The sequence below is a fragment of the Fusarium redolens genome, assembly GCF_020744475.1.
Source record: "Fusarium redolens strain MPI-CAGE-AT-0023 chromosome Unknown BKA55scaffold_4, whole genome shotgun sequence".
In the NCBI taxonomy this organism is placed as follows: Eukaryota; Fungi; Ascomycota; class Sordariomycetes; order Hypocreales; family Nectriaceae; genus Fusarium; species Fusarium redolens.
In genome coordinates, this window is record NW_025763667.1 from 443,463 (window position 1) to 460,469 (window position 17,007).

General features: G+C 49.4%; 9 protein-coding genes across 9 annotated transcripts; 3 read left to right on the top strand and 6 right to left on the bottom strand.

Annotated features, from left to right (window-relative positions):
• Window positions 1-232: 232 nt before the first annotated feature.
• BKA55DRAFT_686367 (small-subunit processome) lies at window positions 233-1,089 on the top strand (the record flags this gene model as incomplete). The annotated part of the gene is made up of 2 exons (XM_046198930.1): window positions 233-328; window positions 379-1,089. 2 exons carry the CDS (start codon window positions 233-235, stop codon window positions 1,087-1,089), a joined length of 807 nt encoding a protein of 268 aa, XP_046052663.1.
• Window positions 1,090-1,245: 156 nt separating this feature from the next.
• On the bottom strand, window positions 1,246-3,036 carry BKA55DRAFT_591063 (uncharacterized protein; the record flags this gene model as incomplete). The annotated part of the gene is made up of 1 exon (XM_046195183.1): window positions 1,246-3,036. One exon carries the CDS (start codon window positions 3,034-3,036, stop codon window positions 1,246-1,248), a length of 1,791 nt encoding a protein of 596 aa, XP_046052664.1.
• A 602-nt stretch (window positions 3,037-3,638) lies between these two features.
• On the bottom strand, window positions 3,639-4,910 carry BKA55DRAFT_559763 (cytochrome c oxidase biogenesis protein Cmc1 like-domain-containing protein). The gene is made up of 2 exons (XM_046192013.1): window positions 4,509-4,910; window positions 3,639-4,428 (listed from the first exon to the last, which is right to left on the bottom strand). The coding sequence occupies exons 1-2, from the start codon at window positions 4,660-4,662 to the stop codon at window positions 4,103-4,105; spliced, it is 480 nt and encodes a 159-aa protein (XP_046052665.1). The 5' UTR covers window positions 4,663-4,910; the 3' UTR covers window positions 3,639-4,102.
• A 559-nt stretch (window positions 4,911-5,469) lies between these two features.
• Window positions 5,470-7,164, top strand: BKA55DRAFT_504677 (uncharacterized protein; the record flags this gene model as incomplete). Its single annotated transcript, XM_046187114.1, has 4 exons — window positions 5,470-6,103; window positions 6,156-6,434; window positions 6,491-6,984; window positions 7,039-7,164. The coding sequence occupies 4 exons, from the start codon at window positions 5,470-5,472 to the stop codon at window positions 7,162-7,164; spliced, it is 1,533 nt and encodes a 510-aa protein (XP_046052666.1).
• Window positions 7,165-8,062: 898 nt separating this feature from the next.
• Window positions 8,063-9,052, top strand: BKA55DRAFT_504937 (uncharacterized protein; the record flags this gene model as incomplete). The annotated part of the gene is made up of 1 exon (XM_046187145.1): window positions 8,063-9,052. One exon carries the CDS (start codon window positions 8,063-8,065, stop codon window positions 9,050-9,052), a length of 990 nt encoding a protein of 329 aa, XP_046052667.1.
• A 96-nt stretch (window positions 9,053-9,148) lies between these two features.
• On the bottom strand, window positions 9,149-10,750 carry BKA55DRAFT_559770 (uncharacterized protein). Its single transcript, XM_046192014.1, has 3 exons — window positions 10,451-10,750; window positions 10,087-10,403; window positions 9,149-10,030 (listed from the first exon to the last, which is right to left on the bottom strand). The coding sequence occupies exons 1-3, from the start codon at window positions 10,616-10,618 to the stop codon at window positions 9,439-9,441; spliced, it is 1,077 nt and encodes a 358-aa protein (XP_046052668.1). The 5' UTR covers window positions 10,619-10,750; the 3' UTR covers window positions 9,149-9,438.
• Window positions 10,751-12,232: 1,482 nt separating this feature from the next.
• Window positions 12,233-13,381, bottom strand: BKA55DRAFT_686373 (chaperonin 10-like protein; the record flags this gene model as incomplete). Its single annotated transcript, XM_046198931.1, has 2 exons — window positions 12,233-13,285; window positions 13,373-13,381. The coding sequence occupies 2 exons, from the start codon at window positions 13,379-13,381 to the stop codon at window positions 12,233-12,235; spliced, it is 1,062 nt and encodes a 353-aa protein (XP_046052669.1).
• Window positions 13,382-14,755: 1,374 nt separating this feature from the next.
• BKA55DRAFT_504046 (uncharacterized protein) lies at window positions 14,756-15,324 on the bottom strand (the record flags this gene model as incomplete). Its single annotated transcript, XM_046187061.1, has 2 exons — window positions 14,756-14,945; window positions 14,999-15,324. 2 exons carry the CDS (start codon window positions 15,322-15,324, stop codon window positions 14,756-14,758), a joined length of 516 nt encoding a protein of 171 aa, XP_046052670.1.
• A 703-nt stretch (window positions 15,325-16,027) lies between these two features.
• BKA55DRAFT_591069 (P-loop containing nucleoside triphosphate hydrolase protein) lies at window positions 16,028-16,837 on the bottom strand (the record flags this gene model as incomplete). The annotated part of the gene is made up of 1 exon (XM_046195184.1): window positions 16,028-16,837. One exon carries the CDS (start codon window positions 16,835-16,837, stop codon window positions 16,028-16,030), a length of 810 nt encoding a protein of 269 aa, XP_046052671.1.
• Window positions 16,838-17,007: the final 170 nt, after the last annotated feature.

Below are 17,007 nucleotides of genomic sequence, written 5' to 3' on the forward strand. Positions count from 1 at the left end.
TAGACCAAACGTTTTTCAGTTTGGAGCTATTTTACCGGATGTGAATCTAGCTTCCGACGATGTTAAGGTTAACTGAACATCAGGTGTGGCGGTGCTGCCGAGTGTTAAGCCACATTTTATGGCTTTGCCTCACCGCCAAAAATCTCAAAAATTCTGCCACTTTTCCAGCTCTGACAAGCGCCAACGATTAATTCTTTTGCATTTCGTCGTATACACAACACAATACGCCAAAATGTCTTCTATGCGAAATGCCGTCGCGCGACGCCCTCACAGAGAGCGTGCGCAGCCTTTGGAACGTCGAAGACTCGGTCTTCTCGAGAAGCACAAGGTTTGTTGACCTCCCAATACCCCCACCGGAGTAGCTTTTGACAATTGCAGGATTACTCGCTTCGAGCCAAGGACTTCAACAAGAAGAAGGCGCAGCTCAAGAATCTCAAGGAAAAGGCGGCCGAGCGAAATGAGGATGAGTTTTACTTTGGTATGATGTCCCGAAAGGGACCGGGGTCGAAGATCCAGGATGGCAAGCGATGGAGTGGAACGGTTGAGGGTGATCGAGGAAATAAGGCGATGGACGTTGAGACCGTGCGGCTTTTGAAGACTCAGGATATTGGATACATTCGAACGATGCGACAGGTTGTTGCGAAAGAGGTCGCGAGACTGGAAGAGCAGGTTGTTCTCACACGAGGTTTCGACAAGCTTGACGAAGATGAGGACGATGAAGACGAGGGAAGCGATTCCGAATTCGACTTTGCAACCGCCCCCTCAAAACCCAAAGCACCCCGAAAGATTGTATTCATGGACGACGAAGAGCAGCGCGACGAGACAATACTGGATCTCGAGGACGAAGATGACGCCGACAAGACATTTGAAGGATTCGACGATGATAAGAAGAAAGACGCTGACTTCGAGCGCGCAAAGGCCCTCCGCCGCCTTCGCCGCCAACTCGAAAATGCGCGCAAGAAGCTCAAGGCTCTTGCAGATGCAGAGGGCGAATTGGAGATTCAGCGCGCAAAGATGGCAAAGACGGCGACGTCGGGAGGAACTACACGCAAAGGAAAGAAGATCATGGTGCGGACACGGAAGCGATAAACATCACATCAAAATTCAATGTGAATTATGGAGCTTTTTTCTCGTCATTTCGTGTTCAGTTCGTTACGGCTCGCTAGCTAATAGATACCCTTCAAAACGCCATGGGTTTATGATACAGAAAAGAACTGGCCGCGCTCGAATTAAAAATGTCCGTCATTAATACTTTGATCCTACACACTTGTAACATCCCTTGAATGCGAAACCAACGCATTTGAAGCTTATCGTCAATATCCAGATAAAGCACGCAAACAGGCCCTTTACGATCTTGACGATGACTCGGATTAGGAAGGGAAGTTTATCTTCCTTTTCTCGCGGTTTGCTTTTACCCAAACTCTCATCTTGACTCTCAACGTCAATCTCGAACGACTCCATCTTGCGCTTCTTCTTTTCCTCGCGTTTGCCAATTTTGCTCAGGCGCTTTTCTTGCTGGGCTGTGAGGATGAGAGGAGGTGGTGGTTCGAAAACTTCCATTGCGGGAGTGTTCTTCTCATCGGCTGATGCGACGAGGAGGAGAGCTGTTACGGCGACGTCGACGATGAAGTAGGATTCTATCTTTGCAGCGATTCCTGTGTCGATTTCTAACCAGCCACCGCCTGTGCCGTCGCGGGTTAGTTTCGCGAGATGTTGCGGTGATTCGTTGTGTTCGAGGGTATATTCTACCCTTGACCAAGATGGTGAGCGCTCGATCGTTACGCAGAATGGTGTTGCGAGGGATGGATGCACGAGGAAGTGGTGGGAGCTGTCTTCGTCCCAGACGAGACGGGCGCATTCGCGCTCTGCTAGCATGACGGATTGGGGGTCTTGGGCGCGCTCGATGGCCATTTTTGTAGCGGGTGTTGGCATGAGAAGAGCGACGAGACCATCATTTGGAGGATGGCGACGGGATTCTTCTTCGAGGGTGGTGGTGAGAGCTTCTTGCCAGTGTTTTGTGTCGGTTACTTTTGTCCCGGAGGAATTGCTGTTGTGGCCGACGACGCCGCTGATGATACTGCTTGCCGAAGAACTAGCTTCGGGCTTGGGCGCTTTGTATGGTTTGTTGGGATCATGTCTTGTGAGAGTGACGTATGCTGAAGCAGACGTTGGGTCTATACGGAGATTGTAGAATGGTTGTGAAGCTGATGAGAGGCTGTACACGGGGGCATCTTTCTCTTGAGCTAGCTTCATACAGTAGACTCGACCCTCTGACGCTGAAGCTTGCCAGCCATTTGCGACCTTCCAATAGTTCTTGAGCTGTTCATTCGAACTAACCGTTGGAATCAGTGGTGGTTCTTGTTGTTGGACATTTCGATGCGGCCATGAAGATTGTGCTGATTGAACGCTCATGGGACTTATGACCGGACTCCGAACGGGGTTTCGAGAAGTCGATCCGGCGGGTGTTTCGTGGTATGTTTGACGACTTATAACAGCTCTCGGCATTTGAGTTGGTTGGATCTCGGTGGGAACATAGTTCTGTTGACCGAGTGGTACCTCTGGGTTATAAGCTGGAAAGATAGATCGTAATGGCTGCGCAGTAGTTTCACCGCCCAAGGGTGGTTTAGCGATTGAACTTCGTGATCGATCACTGCTACTTCTAACAAGGGTATTACCCTGCGCAAAGCCAGTATCGGAACGTCCAGGGATTTGAACCGTCGGTCTAGGTCGTTGAACCTTTACGGGCTTGGGCTCATTCTGCACCGGCTCGAATTCAATGGGTGTGTGAGCTCTATTCTGGGGAGTCTGTCGTCCATTTCTTGGCGATGCCGGTCTTGGTTCTGGAGACATGGCCTGTGGTGTCACAGCCCGTCGATCGCTGGGTGTGGGCGCTCGTCTGTCACTGGGTGTTGGAGCTCTTCTCTCGCGAGATTCAGAACGACGAGGTTTTGGTGTTTGATTCCGTGAGACAGGCGGTGGTTTTGATGAGTTGGGACTCGGGAATAGAGAGAACCCTCCTGGGGTTGGAGTCGACATTTCTGTATCAAACAGTATATACTTCTTCCCAGAAGAGTAGGGGTATCAAATGCAAGGGTCTAAGCTAGCAAGACGTTGAAATGTCAATTATGCTGCTACCGCTTCATGATCATCAAAACAAATTGTCATGTAAAATGTTTCCACTTAAACAAAAAGACAATAGCAAGCATGAGATTCCCCAGAATGGAAAGCATGTTGGTTGATATTATATTCTCATCCATCGCATTTTTAAGCGCTCGCATCTTGAGACTAACACGGTTAAAAATAGCATCATCTAGATGGGCCAATTAGCGGGGATGTCACACTGCAGCAGGGACCTAAGCGCCCTGGAGACGCGCCTTTCAAGAGGGGAAACTGCAGCGTTATTGGACAGACGAGAATCATTTGGGTTGGACGGGGAGTGTTTTTACTGGTCTTTGGGCGGGTGATTTGTGTGATTGTGTGCGGGGAGTGTAAGTCGGTAATGAGCTGAGGAAGAATTGAGCCTATGAACGACTACCAGAGAGAGTTGAAGGATATCCTTGTACGTTGATTTAGTAGGAGAGAAATAGAGGGGCCTCGAACATGGGCTCTTGTTCCCGTTTGACCGTCGAGTGAGCCTTGAAACGTCGAGGTTCACCGCTTGATGCACGTAACCCTTTGTTACATACATGAACTGCCGATTCCACCACTGAAGGCTCTGTCTGTGCTTGAGGGAGAAACAGATGCTGATGAATGTTTGATAAGCAGAACGGGCGGCAATTGTCACAGTTTGGTGGCTGGGTTGAGTAGTCTTTATGACGATCTTGGGCATGAGGCTGTTTGGGTATCAGTTGACAAGCATTGGATGCATGCTCTTAAACAATCTGGGCGTTGGTTCTCGCCCTGTTGGATTCCAGCCGTTGCATATGCTTATCGAGTTGAACTGACTCTTTCGGAATGCCGTCTCGGCATTGATCCTGATCATAGTGGTACACTGTCTTGTCTTATCCTCACATCACCTTTTATTCTTACATTCCATCCCCTGTACAATCCCCCAGCGTAGATGTTCAATATCCCAAAACGCCACAGATGCAACAGTTCATTATCATTGTCCCTCCCCCCTCGGCCTATCCTTCGCCGTAAGTCCATGTATCCTCTCCCCCCTCTTCTCCATCTCCTTCTGTCTCGACAACCGCACGTGCTCGGGTAACCCCCACCACTCCCTCATAAACTCCTCCTGGGCCTGTGCGACTCTGGCTTTTCGCTCGCGTTCTCGCTGGCGCTCTATTCGTAGGGCGAACCATTCCTCGCGTGCTTCGTCGTGCGCGGATTGTGTGGCGTGCAGCTTCATGCAGCTGTTCATGGAGCGGTGTTCGGCGCGGCAGGCGAAGGAGACGGTGAATGTGCGGCCGAGGGCGCATGCGGCGAATGCTGGGGTTTTTGTTAGTGGTGTTCATGGCCTGATGTGGAGGTTGAAGTGGTGATGTTGGTGGTGGAGGTGGGGGACGTGCCTTTGATCTCATCGGCGCACTCTTTTCGAACTTTTTGGTAAAAGATATCTCGGACTTGTGCTTCTTGTGATGCGGAGAGAGGTAGAGGGTTGCGAGAGGGTACTCCGAGCTTCTCCTCTGGCACCGGGGGGTTCTGGACGGCCATTGCGGCCATGGGACGAGCGCGCGGGGCTCGGAGTCGTAATTATCGTAGATAGAATGCCCGGAGGAGTATGGGTAGAGGTGGATGTGTCGTCGGGGGGTTCGTGGTGGATCGTTGATGGCGATTGAAGCTATATCGGACGAGAAGCTTGCGGGATGTCAAGAGGTGAGCCCATGAGGAAATGGCAGAACTTGACCGCCTTCCACTTTGGGGATTTATGGGAAGATGAATTGCACCATGGTCCACGGCTTCAACAGAATACATCACCAACTTCATAGTGTTTGTGTGGTTTGTATCATTGAGCGATGTCGTCTTTTCCTGAATACCACAGAGCTCATCGGCGGGGACGATACTTCGCTGTGTCGGTACCGCTATGGCCGGCCAACCACCATATCTCCAATATGAAGCACAAAGTGCCACCGTGAACGCCCTCACATCCTCAGGCGACACAATAAATTGCATTTGATAAGATTTGACCATTCAGGTCCTCTTTTCTGATATTGTGTTGGAAACTTACCAGGCATCCTTAGGCAGCATCGCTGTCTTATTGGTGCTGTCTCAGGGCTTGGTTAAATCATCAGTGTTGTTGCACAAACATCGAGACTTTGCGTAGGTATCACCGTGAATTTTAACAATGCTTATATATGTTTCCCAACTCTGGTTTGTAGACAATTTTGCTGTTTGGATGTCATGGTATGAGTTGATCAGTGGTGTATAAAAGACGATCCACCGCTCCTCAGGCATCACCACTTCCTTCACAAGTTCATCGCATTAGGTTTTCGCATTCAATCGTAACCCAGCTTAAATTCTAATATCAACATGGAATCTCCCGCTCCTACCTCTCAGCCCCCTTCGGACTCTTCTCCCCTCGAGGGTCTCCTCTCTGCCGTCTCCTCCGCACTAGACAAGCGCGCTGGCAAGGACATCTTTGCCATCGGAGGTAGCGTTGGCGACGATGGCGACTCCTCTAGTGCAAGTGGTAACTCTATTACAATCCGATGGGATAATAAGGAACAGGGACATAGTCGCACTCTCAAATTGCCCCTCAATGATGATCCTGTCGCCCAAGATGCCTTCAACACCATGTTGGCTGATTGCCAACCTGCAACCTTCGGCGTCGGCAGCCAAGAGGTTCTAGATGAAGAGTACAGAAAAGCCGGTAAAATGAACACTGAAGACTTTTGTACCAACTTCAATCCTTACGAACATGGTATCATCGATACCATCAATCAGGTTCTGGCCCAAGCCAGTGTAACTGATGCAAGAGGTCTTGGTGTGAAGGCTGAGCTTTACAAACTCAATGCAAGTTCAATGCGACTGATATTGTGTGCTCTTACTGAGATTCTCCAGGTGTATTCAGGGCCTTCTGGCAAGTTCAAGCCCCATGTTGATACGCCACGATCTGATCGCCAGATGGGCTCGCTCGTCGTGAGTCTTCCTGTCAAGCACAAAGGTATGATGCACAGTCCGGCAGCATTTCCATTGTTGAAATTAACAGACATGAGGTGGCCAACTCGCAGTAAGGCACGGTGGTCGTGAGATTATTTTTGACTGGGCACCGAAAAGCGTCGACACCATTCAGTGGGCGGCCTTCTTCTCCGATTGTGAGCATGAAGTTCTGCAAGTCACAGAAGGTCATCGGGTAACATTGACTTACAATCTCTTTTGGACTGATTACGGCCCTGCTTCGATGTCAGATCATCTTCGGGCTCTGGATCAGGAATCTCTTCATTTCTTCACCGCGCTTGAGAAACTACTCGAGAACAAGCATCTCATGAAAGATGGTGAGCTCGCTTTTGGACGTTCTTCTCATCAACAGGCTGCTGACAGCAAACTGTAGGTCTCGTCGGATTCTCTTGCACTCACGCGTATCCTCACACGTCCAAATCTTCCACCAACAACTTGCACCACATGCTCAAAGGCATCGACATGGTGGTCTACCAAGCCCTCAAACGCATCCTAGGCACAGCCGAAGTCGCCGCACTAGTCGATGACGAGGAGTACCGACTTGACCAGCAAGAGTCAATACCAGAGATGATTGAATGGAGGAAAGAGCGCATTCAGTACAACCCAGATCTACCAAAACCCAAGGTCACTCAGGCCGAGCAAGACATCTTAGACGATAAGCTGGCTATCGGTTCCGCTCCGAGACCTGCCATTACCTTCTGGTATGGCCATCACGATAAACAACTCGATGCTGCTGATGTTGGAGCGCAATATGGACCTGGCTGGGAAACGGATAGGACTAAGTTTTATCCTCGGAAAGATGTCACTTGGTTGAATGGCCCGCCTAACTCGGAAGTCTCCAAGGAACTTGCTGTTGCTTTTATCACGGTGAGTATCCAAGCTTGTAACACAGCAAACAGAGGCACTGACATGAGTTTGCAGTACGGTAATGAGCCTGAAATCAATGGCTACTATACTTCGGCTGTCATTGTTGGAAAGGTGGGCAAGTCGTCGCCGGCGGACGTAAACACCAAGGGTGGAAGCGCTGGTGGTGAGAAAGAGGATTAATATTAGGAATATTAGCTTTATTCGATCTCCTATTAGACAGAACTCACACATTATTGAAATACAAGGCTTATTGTATAGTTTTCTTGATCTGTTGTACACCATGTAATTAGTTTTTTACGTTCCGTCTAGCTTTTAAACATTGGGCTTCGTGACTCAACGTGTGCCAACCTTATCCTTCATCCCCATTTTCTATTCGGTATAACGAGAGGTTGATGAGTTCAATTTTATCTTATCTTATGTTGAGATCCACGGTGTTTTAATGGGATGTCAATAATGAGAACGATGCGCGTGCAGTTTACTTTAGCACAACTTCGCGTGACGACTGACCCAGCGATTATTATGCATTGTCAAGAGAAGGCATATTTCTTTCCTCCACATGGCATACTCCATCGTCTGAACACTTCTTTGTAATTGGAACTCGAACTCTTGTTCGTCTCATCCCAACATCATGATACTTTAGAGCGTTCGGTGTTCACCCAGAAACAGTCGCCTCAACTCTGTATGTGCCTTTGACTGCGAAGGCAGGCAGTCCTCCCGTTGATACCCCTACACAAAATCTCTTGTGTCCATGTGTGATTTCATGTTTGAAGGAAGTTGGCATCGGGAAGTTTCTGGGCAAGTTGTCAAGGTCAAGCTCCTCAAGAAGGAGCACCTCCTCCAGACAGACTGCACAACTTTCATGAATTGGGTTTCTTTCAGTCAAAGGTTTGTCTTCGCACGAAAGCATCGCACATTCACAGCCAAAGAGAGTTTTTTTTTCTTGGTATATCTATTCTCGCAGTGTCTATTCAATACTCATACCAACTTCTTTACCTTCTACCCATCCCGATTCATACTCTTCGGTCCGACCCCCCCAGCCTGCGAACGATCATCACGCTGCTCCAAACTAAGGTCGACAATGGTGTATACTAGGAAGTCTGATCACCCCTGGTTTAAGCGCCCAGAACTCTTTGTACCTCAGTGGGTGATGGGATACGCCATAGAGACCCAACGTGTATCGCGCTGGTCTTGGAAGCAGCATGAACACCTCCGAACATGGCACGACACAGGGGAACCACCGTTCCAGATCATTTCTATTGACGTCGATCACATCCTAGTGGAGGATGATGAGGTGCAGAGCTTCCAAATTGGTATCTCTATCCTTGATACAGAGCCTCTTGGGGATGTGTTGACCCAGCCGCCTGAGCCTGATGCCAACCTGGCTGCTCGAGTTGTGCAGTCTCATCATTGGGTCGTTGGGGATGAAGGCTACCCTTCTGAGTATGAGAGTCAGTTCATTTTTGGAAGAATGAGGTATGTTCCGATGGATGAGTTCGAAACGAATATCATGGATGTCATCCAGGCCTCGAATTTCTTCCTCATCACCCACGGAGAAAACAAAGCCCTCCCATTCTTGAAAAGTCGTGGCATACATCTCCAGCCTCTCAATATCATCGACACTGCCCAGGCCGCACAGGAAGTCCTCCGCCTCCTCACCAGTCAAACAATGAGCAAGGACGAGGTGGCCAGAGAAATTGGAGTTCCATGTGAAGCTCCTGACTTGGCTGGAAACGATGCCCACTTATCTCTTCGCATTCTTCTCATGCTTATTGCCGAAGACGTCGATCGACATCTTCATCGTAAGGATGTCCCGATGGATCAGTGGGCTCTGATTTTGAAGAGGATTGTTAATTCACCACCCAAGAAGCGAAAGTTGAGAAGGATGAGGAGGTCTCCTTCCACAGATTCTACACAACAAAGTAGCGGACAAGGCGATAACGAGGCCTCCTCCACGACTTGTATTCAGGCGTCGTCTCCGCCTTCTACAGAACAAAGTGGCGGGCAAAGCGATAACGAGGTCTCCCCCGCGAATCGTACTCCGGCGTCGCCTCCATCGAGTATTGGATAGGTTCCAGATGAGAGCGATTGTGAGAGCGATTGTGAGAGCGATTGTCACTGAGCAGTGTTTTATGGGAAGAGGCATGGGAAGAGCATTATCCTTCAAGCGATATGATTATTGAAAGGAATTGCTATAAATACTTTGTGTTAAACTGCTACACTTATGAGCGTTACGAGAAACTACTGCGGTTATCGACGTTATGAGAACGAAGTTTATATGTGCTACTGCAATAAATTGTCATCAATCGCTGCATCGTGTATTCTAACTGTGACTATTGGTATAAAACAAGTGTCAAAAAGCCACCACTGTTATTGGATATATAAAATACTGGCAAAACAGAAACGTAACTCCACGCGCCGAGAGGTGCAATCATTAAACCCTCCTCTTCACTTCATTTACTGCTGGGGATATGCTTGAGGAGGGTAAGGCTGAGGCTGAGGGGGCGGCGACATTGAAGCAGGAGGATGGGTGTAGTTCGTCTGACTGTCGAGCTCACTTCCGTAATGCTGGGGAGGAGGAGACATTGAAGCTGGAGGAGGTGTAGAGTAGTTTGTCTGACCATCAAGCTCACTTCCCTGAGGTTGAGCAGGCTGTTGATACTGCTGGGGAGGATACTGTCCGTAGTTCTGCTGGCCCTGGTACTGCTGGTCTTGGGGAGAGTAGGGTGCGGCAGGGGGAGGATAAGCACCCTGTTGTTGGTATGGGCTCTGGGTAGGTTGGTAAGGAGAGGGAGTGCCCTGAGGAGGATACTGCTGCTGCTGTTGTTGAGGAACGAATTGGCCTTGAGTAGGTTGTTGTTGGTACTGTTGGGGGACACCCTGAGGTTGAACAGGCTGAACCATGGGCTGGGCTTCGTTGACCTTGGTCTCCATTTGGTAGTTGTTGTTGGGTGAAGGGGATGCTGCGAGGTTGACGGCGAAGCGGCCTTCCCTGCGACCACGGAGGAACATGACAAGAGTCCAGACGAAAGTGACGATGAAGAGAATCCTGAAAGCGTAGCGTTAGTCAACATTGTCTGTGACTCAAGAACTGAGACAACTTACCAAACAAGAGCGCCGAGACCTGCGACGGCAGCAAGCATAGCCAGCCCAGACTTGAACAGAATAACATTCTCCCCATCACGCTTAAAAATATTGCAAGTCTTACTATCTGTAAGACTTCCATCATCAACACAGCCATAAGCATTAACAGGAACGACGTATTTAGCACGTCTCGCAGCAGTAGCAGCCCAAGCTGCAAGCCAAAGAACCATCATTAGTCCATCGAGGCATAGAACGGCGATGATGTGGTATGCGCTTTGAAGACTGGGGATTTTCTCTGTCAAGACGACGTATGCGATGACGATCCATGATATGATCGCCTAGACATGTTAGTGTTGAGATGGAGGGGTAGGATGGGGGTTTTTACAATGGCGAGAGATAGAGCTTCTTCGTCGAGGGTGGCATCGTGCATCAGACGGCCGCAGAGACCGACGATGATGAGGGAGATGAGGAATTGGAAGCCACGGAGTATAATGATCCAGAGTGGTGTTTGGAGAACATGGTTGCCCTCAGGCTTTTCTTGCTGTTGTTCCATAGTAACTTGTTAATAAATAGTATAAGTGATAGTGTCAAGCCACGAGAAATAATAACGGAAAGCCAAGAAAAGTGTTCGTCTCGGGAAGCTGGGAGAATGATTTATGGCGCACCCTTTTTCCTGGGGGGAAACACAACAGCCTTATAGCTTGGCGCAAGCAAGACCAGCTCCGTTCACTTACAGCTTAGACGAGAAGCCCAAGGCAGATTTCGAGGGACGACGACCCTTGCGGATGGCGTTCGTTAGCGTACTTCAGCCGCACCTCAGCTGGCCCATTCGGGATGCCTTGTTGGCGCCGTTGGGCTCTCTAGAGAGTGCAGCGGGACAGGCCATGATTTCCGGTCTTTTGAAAGAATTATCCGAATTTCAAGGCAATTTACAGTCGTTATTATACCATTATGTCAGTTCATCTTATTTTTACATCTTGTTGTCAAGAGTTGAGTTATCGTCGGCAGTTTCGTGAGTGTGAGTGTCCAGAGCCTTGTTTGGTGTTTAGTCTAATCGACAACAAACGAAAACAGGGTCACTACGGTACCACCCTACTTTAATAAACCCCTGCAGAATACGGGCAGGAAAGTAAAAAAGACAAATGCCGTTAAAGGCGAAGTGGCTTGTGGAAATTGAACTTGGGCAGTGCGACAAGCCACTTGAAGCTATTGCTCTTAAAATATTCACCGAAGCGTTTCACTAGAAGGAACAGTGTTTCTAGCTCGTTTGCTAGATGAAAATGGATTTATTAACGAGTGATAAGGCTTGAGTTAAGAGAGGGTAGGTTTGAAGAGGAGTGTTCCCAGTTGAGCATGCTTCGCGAGATTTGGCTCGAGGTGCAGATGCCTGCATGAAGGATTTCGCTAAGCAGCCCATGCCGGCGTCGATCACATGGATAAGATATCCCGACAGATTCTCATTCTCACTTTACCAGGGCGCTCACGTCTTCTGTCAAACAGGCTAGCTGATCGTAAAGTGTTCAATAAAAGGTGAGATTTGTCGTGGAATGTCCTCTTTTGGTAGATGTAAGACGGGTGAGACTTGTCTTATTGGAGAGTTGTGATGGGAAAACAGCTGAAAGCGGAGAGTGGAGATGCCATGGGCTGTGCTTGTTCAGCCGTTGGAGCTAATTTGTGGAGGGGCGGAATGAAGAGGCTTGCAGGGAGAGTGCGGAATTGGAAGATTGGGGAGATTGGAGAGGATACGGAGGAGCCACTGGAAGGGCGTATTAAACAAGATTCAATTGTTAATCCAGTCATCGTACCAGTGTTTCATGAGACTGAGGTTACCTCATAAGATAAAGCTAAGTCTCTGACAAATACGCCGCCATGAATTGGTATCTCGTTGCGCCAAGAGGCCTGTGTTTATGCTTGTATCTCAGCCTATGACACCCGCGTACTACCCGTGGACAATCTACAGGGTTCATGTGAAACAAACCACGTCTATTAAGTGCCTTATTAGACACAATGATGCTATACTAAAAAGACTCATGTACCGAGTCCACTCATGACAAAACGCCTTCACCCGCCGCCCTGCTTCATATGATCTAAGCCATCCTATGCCGGATATCTTTTTCGCTTTTAGTTCTCGTTCATATTCATTCATATCGTCATCACCCTCTCTCATTTACTGCTCGTTAGGTCCCTTGATCAAAACCTTGATCGCCTCTCCCTCCTTGACCTTCTTGAAAGCCTCCTCGGCCTGCTTGAACTCAACAACTCCAGTGATGAGCTTCTTGACATCGACCTTGCCGGTAGCCACAAGCTCAACGGCGAGAGTGTAATCACCAGCACCGTAGCGGAATGAGCCGCTGGCTGTGGCCTCCTTGATGCAGAATGCCATGATGGGGAAGGTAATGTCCGCCTTGCCCATGCCGCCCTGCACGTAGCTACCGCCGTTCTTGAGGACGTGGATAGATGCTTGGATTGAGGGCTCAGCACCGCTGGCGTCAATGACGACGTCGGCGCCTTCGGGGAGACCAGCGAGCTCGCAGATGTTCTTGGCGTTCTCCTCGGGTGCAATGCGCTGAGATGCGTAGACGTGGGTGGAGGCGAAGTCCTTGGCGAAGTCGAGCTTGCTCTGGACGATATCGACACTGACGATCTTGGAAGCTCCGTAGGCCTTTGCGACGGCGGCGCAGAGAAGACCAACGGGTCCAGCGCCCATAACAACGACGGAGTCACCGGGCTTGACGCGGGCTTGCTTGACGATGTGAACAGCGACAGCGAGAGGCTCAATAAGAGCACCCTCCTGCTGCGAAACATTATCAGGAAGCTTGTAGCAGAAATCCGCAGGCGCAGTCCAATAACCAGTCAAAGTTCCATGGTAAGGTGGTGTAGCAGCAAACACCATATCCGGGCAAAGGTTATACTTTCCAGCGAGACAGTTCTGGCATCGACGGCAGGGATAGCCTGGCTCGAGAGCGACGCGGTCACCGACCTTGAGGGTCTTGACTTTGGAGCCGACTTCGACGATTGTGCCAGCGGACTCGTGGCCTAGAACCATGGGGTCTTCGACGACGAACTTGCCGATGGAGCCGTGGACCCAGTAGTGCACGTCGGAACCGCAGATGCCGGTGTAGTTGACGGCGACGAGGACATCGTGGGGGCTCGAGAGGGTGGGCTTGGGACGTTCCTCGAAGGAGACGTCGCCGGGCTTGTTGAGGACGAAGGAGAGGTTCTGGGAGGGGATGTTAGTGAGACGTCATGAGGGGCCATGATGGCGGGGTATGATGTGAGGTAGTCGATGAGCTGGGAAAAGACGTACGCTGGCCATTGTTGCTATTATCTAGTGAATAATTATGAGAAGATGAAAGATGAGAGTAGAGATGAAGAGGAAGTGAATTGAGTCGCGGGTCGTGGGATGATGAAGTAGGTTCGTCACTCGTAACTCGAAGTGGGATGTCCTGTCTTATATGGATCACAGTGGAGTTCAACAACACTCTCAATCTATCACCAAAAGCAACTGTAAGAATAGGCTGAACAGCAATTCTCAGTGAAAATAAAAATTCAGATCATGGCGAAAATCTGCTGATGAGGGCAGCGGCTCATATACCCCAACCTCATCACATGGTCCTCAACATGACAGATCCCGTACTACTGGCAAATACCCGTAGAGTTGACATGATGGTTACACCCCCACGGTTTTTACCCTCGCCAATCAAGAAGCCATGATATCGAGAGACCAAGGCCACAAGACCAACAAGATTCTCCAAATATGGGGGGCAGAATGGCTGTCATGACGGGAGCGCTTGAGATTCTGTTCTGAGGATGATGGCACTTTAGCCAGAGCATTTAACCGCGCGAATGAGAGCGTGGCGAGCGGTGGAGTGGGATCCGTCGGTGAGAATTAGACCGGGAAAGCTCCAAGGCTATTTTATAGCTGTGAAGCTAGAGATCTCTGGCTCAGTGGATATGAACAGCTAAGGTATGGCATTGTTGGATGATCAGTCAAGAAAGAAGGGCTGTGGTTCTCAGATCATTGACTCACATCATGATAGCAGTGTTGGAGGCCTTGTCTACCGCTTGGAGACAATACAGGCTTCTGGCTTTACATCCGGAGCTTGGGGCAGTCACTTGACCAGATTTCTCACCTCCAAAATAATTCACTAGCGTAGTAAGTCTTTAGCATGATATTCCGGCGTAATCTGTGTTCCTGCGTCAGCTCTCAATCAGAATTCCGCTGCCGGCGCGGAGCTGCAGCATTGGGAATAGCGCCCGGGTGGGTGGATCCGGGCCGGAGCGGGGAGTCTCGGCGATGTGCGATGGGCAAGATTAGCCGGTCTCCATTGAGAACATGAAGATGGAAGAGTCTCCAGGAATGATTGACTGGAGGGACTTGACATGTAGCACTTGGGTTGTTTGCATTTACCGTGCGGATTCTTACCTTCTTTAGCCCAGGGCGTCAACGGTCGCGCAAGCTTGTCTTCTACTACGCAAGACGGACGTGAACCCGAAGAGGGCTTGTGTGGAAGCTGTAGCACTTGCCGTTGGCTCAAAATTACACAGCACGACGTGATATTCCACCTATGCAATTCAGGGCATAAAAGATGAATTTCAATAAATTTATTACCACCGCTCTCGTGCTATTATACAACAGTCTTATCCCTTACATGCTCTCCAGCGTTAAATATGCCTCTTCTCCATCCGTTTAGTTGAGGTTATAGTGCTCCTCCTGGTGGCTAACAGAAGAGTGTCGCTTAGTCGAGCTCTCATGAGGATATTCATGCTCAATGATAGGCTCTCCAAGGTGCTCCTTAAGAGCAGAAGGAGGAGCACGGGCAGCGTCAAGGGTAGCCCCAGGGGACTTGTGCATGTCATTCTGATAGCCAAGTGTGTTTCTTCAGTCGAAGTCAGCCATTAACTGTACTTTCTGCGCAAGGAGGGAACCTACGAAGGCTTGGATTGAGATGACGGAACGCCAGGAACGTTCTCTACCAGCGAATCAATCCTGTCTCCTGTGCGTACACCCTCGGTCTGCTGGTTTTGGTTGCTTGTTGCATCAAGGGGCGAAATGTGGGAGTTTGAACCCAACTCTCGCTGATTGTTCTGGTTGGTGTTGTTGAAGGTGTTGTTGAAAGACTCAGTGTTATGGGAGCCGGTGTTGTACGTCTCTCGAAGAGAACCAGTGTTGTGAGACTCTTGTTGAGAGCCAGTGTTGCTATTCTCAGTGCTGGAGGGGACCAGTGTCTCCTTAATCTTGTTCATAAGGTCTGCCATTTTGTTTGAGTGTTGAGTGTTAAATAAAGTGGTGTTGTAAGTCAAGTGAAGTAATGTCTGGATGTAAAGTGATGGTTCTACTGGTAAGATAGCCATCGCGGACATGTCTGTTATATAGTTGTCGCCTTCGCCTCTTAGACTCATATCCTCACCACTTCCATCATTCTTCTCTAATCAATCATCACCATGAAACCCTCTCATTCGACAGGTCGCCTGATGCGTCATGTCCAAATCGTCATGACGTCGAATGATCGGCAGAGGCTCCATACCACAGCGATAAGCATATTCTAAACCTAAAATTAGTGCTCCATTCCCTTGGTTTTGTTCCTGGGGCTATGTAAATGATAACCCGATTCTCTTCGGGTGACATTGGCCAAGCTTTTTGGTTGTGCTAAAAACCCTGGTTCAGAAGACATCATGCGTGGGGCTAGAAACTTCCGCGGATGCATCGCCAAGATGAGCGACCATTCATGAGGGCAACGAGAGGGATTTGAGGTTGTTTATTACGTAGAGGGGATAATTGTTCCTCGGGAGTGAGAAGCTTATTCGGATGTCAAAGCGTACCACGTAAGCTCAGGTACGGATCACGGATCGAACTGAATGGTTGCACAGCAGAGTCACATGTGATGGCGCAATCATTCAAGGCGACTAATCCGTAATCCCAGTTCAACGACATCGCTTACATACTCCATCAACAAGATAATCACCTCTTGTACACCATCCAGTATCCAGCTCCCAAAGCAGCAGCCGCTCCAGCCCAGGGCATAACAACCATCGCAGCATCAGCAATATTCCTCTTAACCTTCTCCTTTACAATTCTCCGTAGTTCTGCTGCCTCGTTTACCCAAGGAAACTCCTTCTCCGGCACAGGTTTATCCAAAAAGTCACAAATGGGCTCCCATCCTTGACCCATACGATACTCTAGCAGCTGCTCCTTGGGCACCATCTCTCGAATAACACGATGATGGCGGTCATATGTTTCTCGGCCATTCTTTCGAGCTTCTTCGACTGAATCTGCTTGGAAAAGACCTAGCATTTGCTTTCGCGCCGCTGGACCTGCTCTAGAACCGAGGAGTGGTTCAACAAACGAGATGGAGAACTCGGCGATCGGGTTCCAGAGTTGTTTGAGAACACCCTCATTGACACTCTTGAACCAACTGTCGAATTCCCGAATTACAAGAATGACCTTAGCATCGGGGTACGTCTCAATGAGCTGCGGTGCGTAAATGGACGCTACATCGGTGGTGGCTTCACATTCTCCCCAGATCTCATCCCACTGTTCACGGGTGAACGGTTTCCCAGTGTATGTCGGAAGATTCGGGAATGAAGCGTCTGTTGCGCGCTCAAGATTCGCCCAGGCTTCTTTGTCGTCGATGATTTTGAGACCGTGGAATACGTCTTTGTAGCCAAGGATGGTGAGGGCTTCGGCCATGGATGCTGTGCCTGTGCGGGGGAGGCCGAGACAGAGGACTTTCATGTCTCGTTTTGGTTTGGGAGCTGTTGTGTTTGACATTTTGAAGAGACGAAGGATGTGGAGAGTTTGGTGAGGAAAGGTTTGTGTTCTTTGGGCTTGAAGATATTGATCTTCAGACCGCAAGATGAGCCACGCTGAAGTGCTTACCACGCGTCACGCTAACGCGACAGCGTGGTATTTCATAGTTGAAGGTTCAGGTAGGAAGTGAC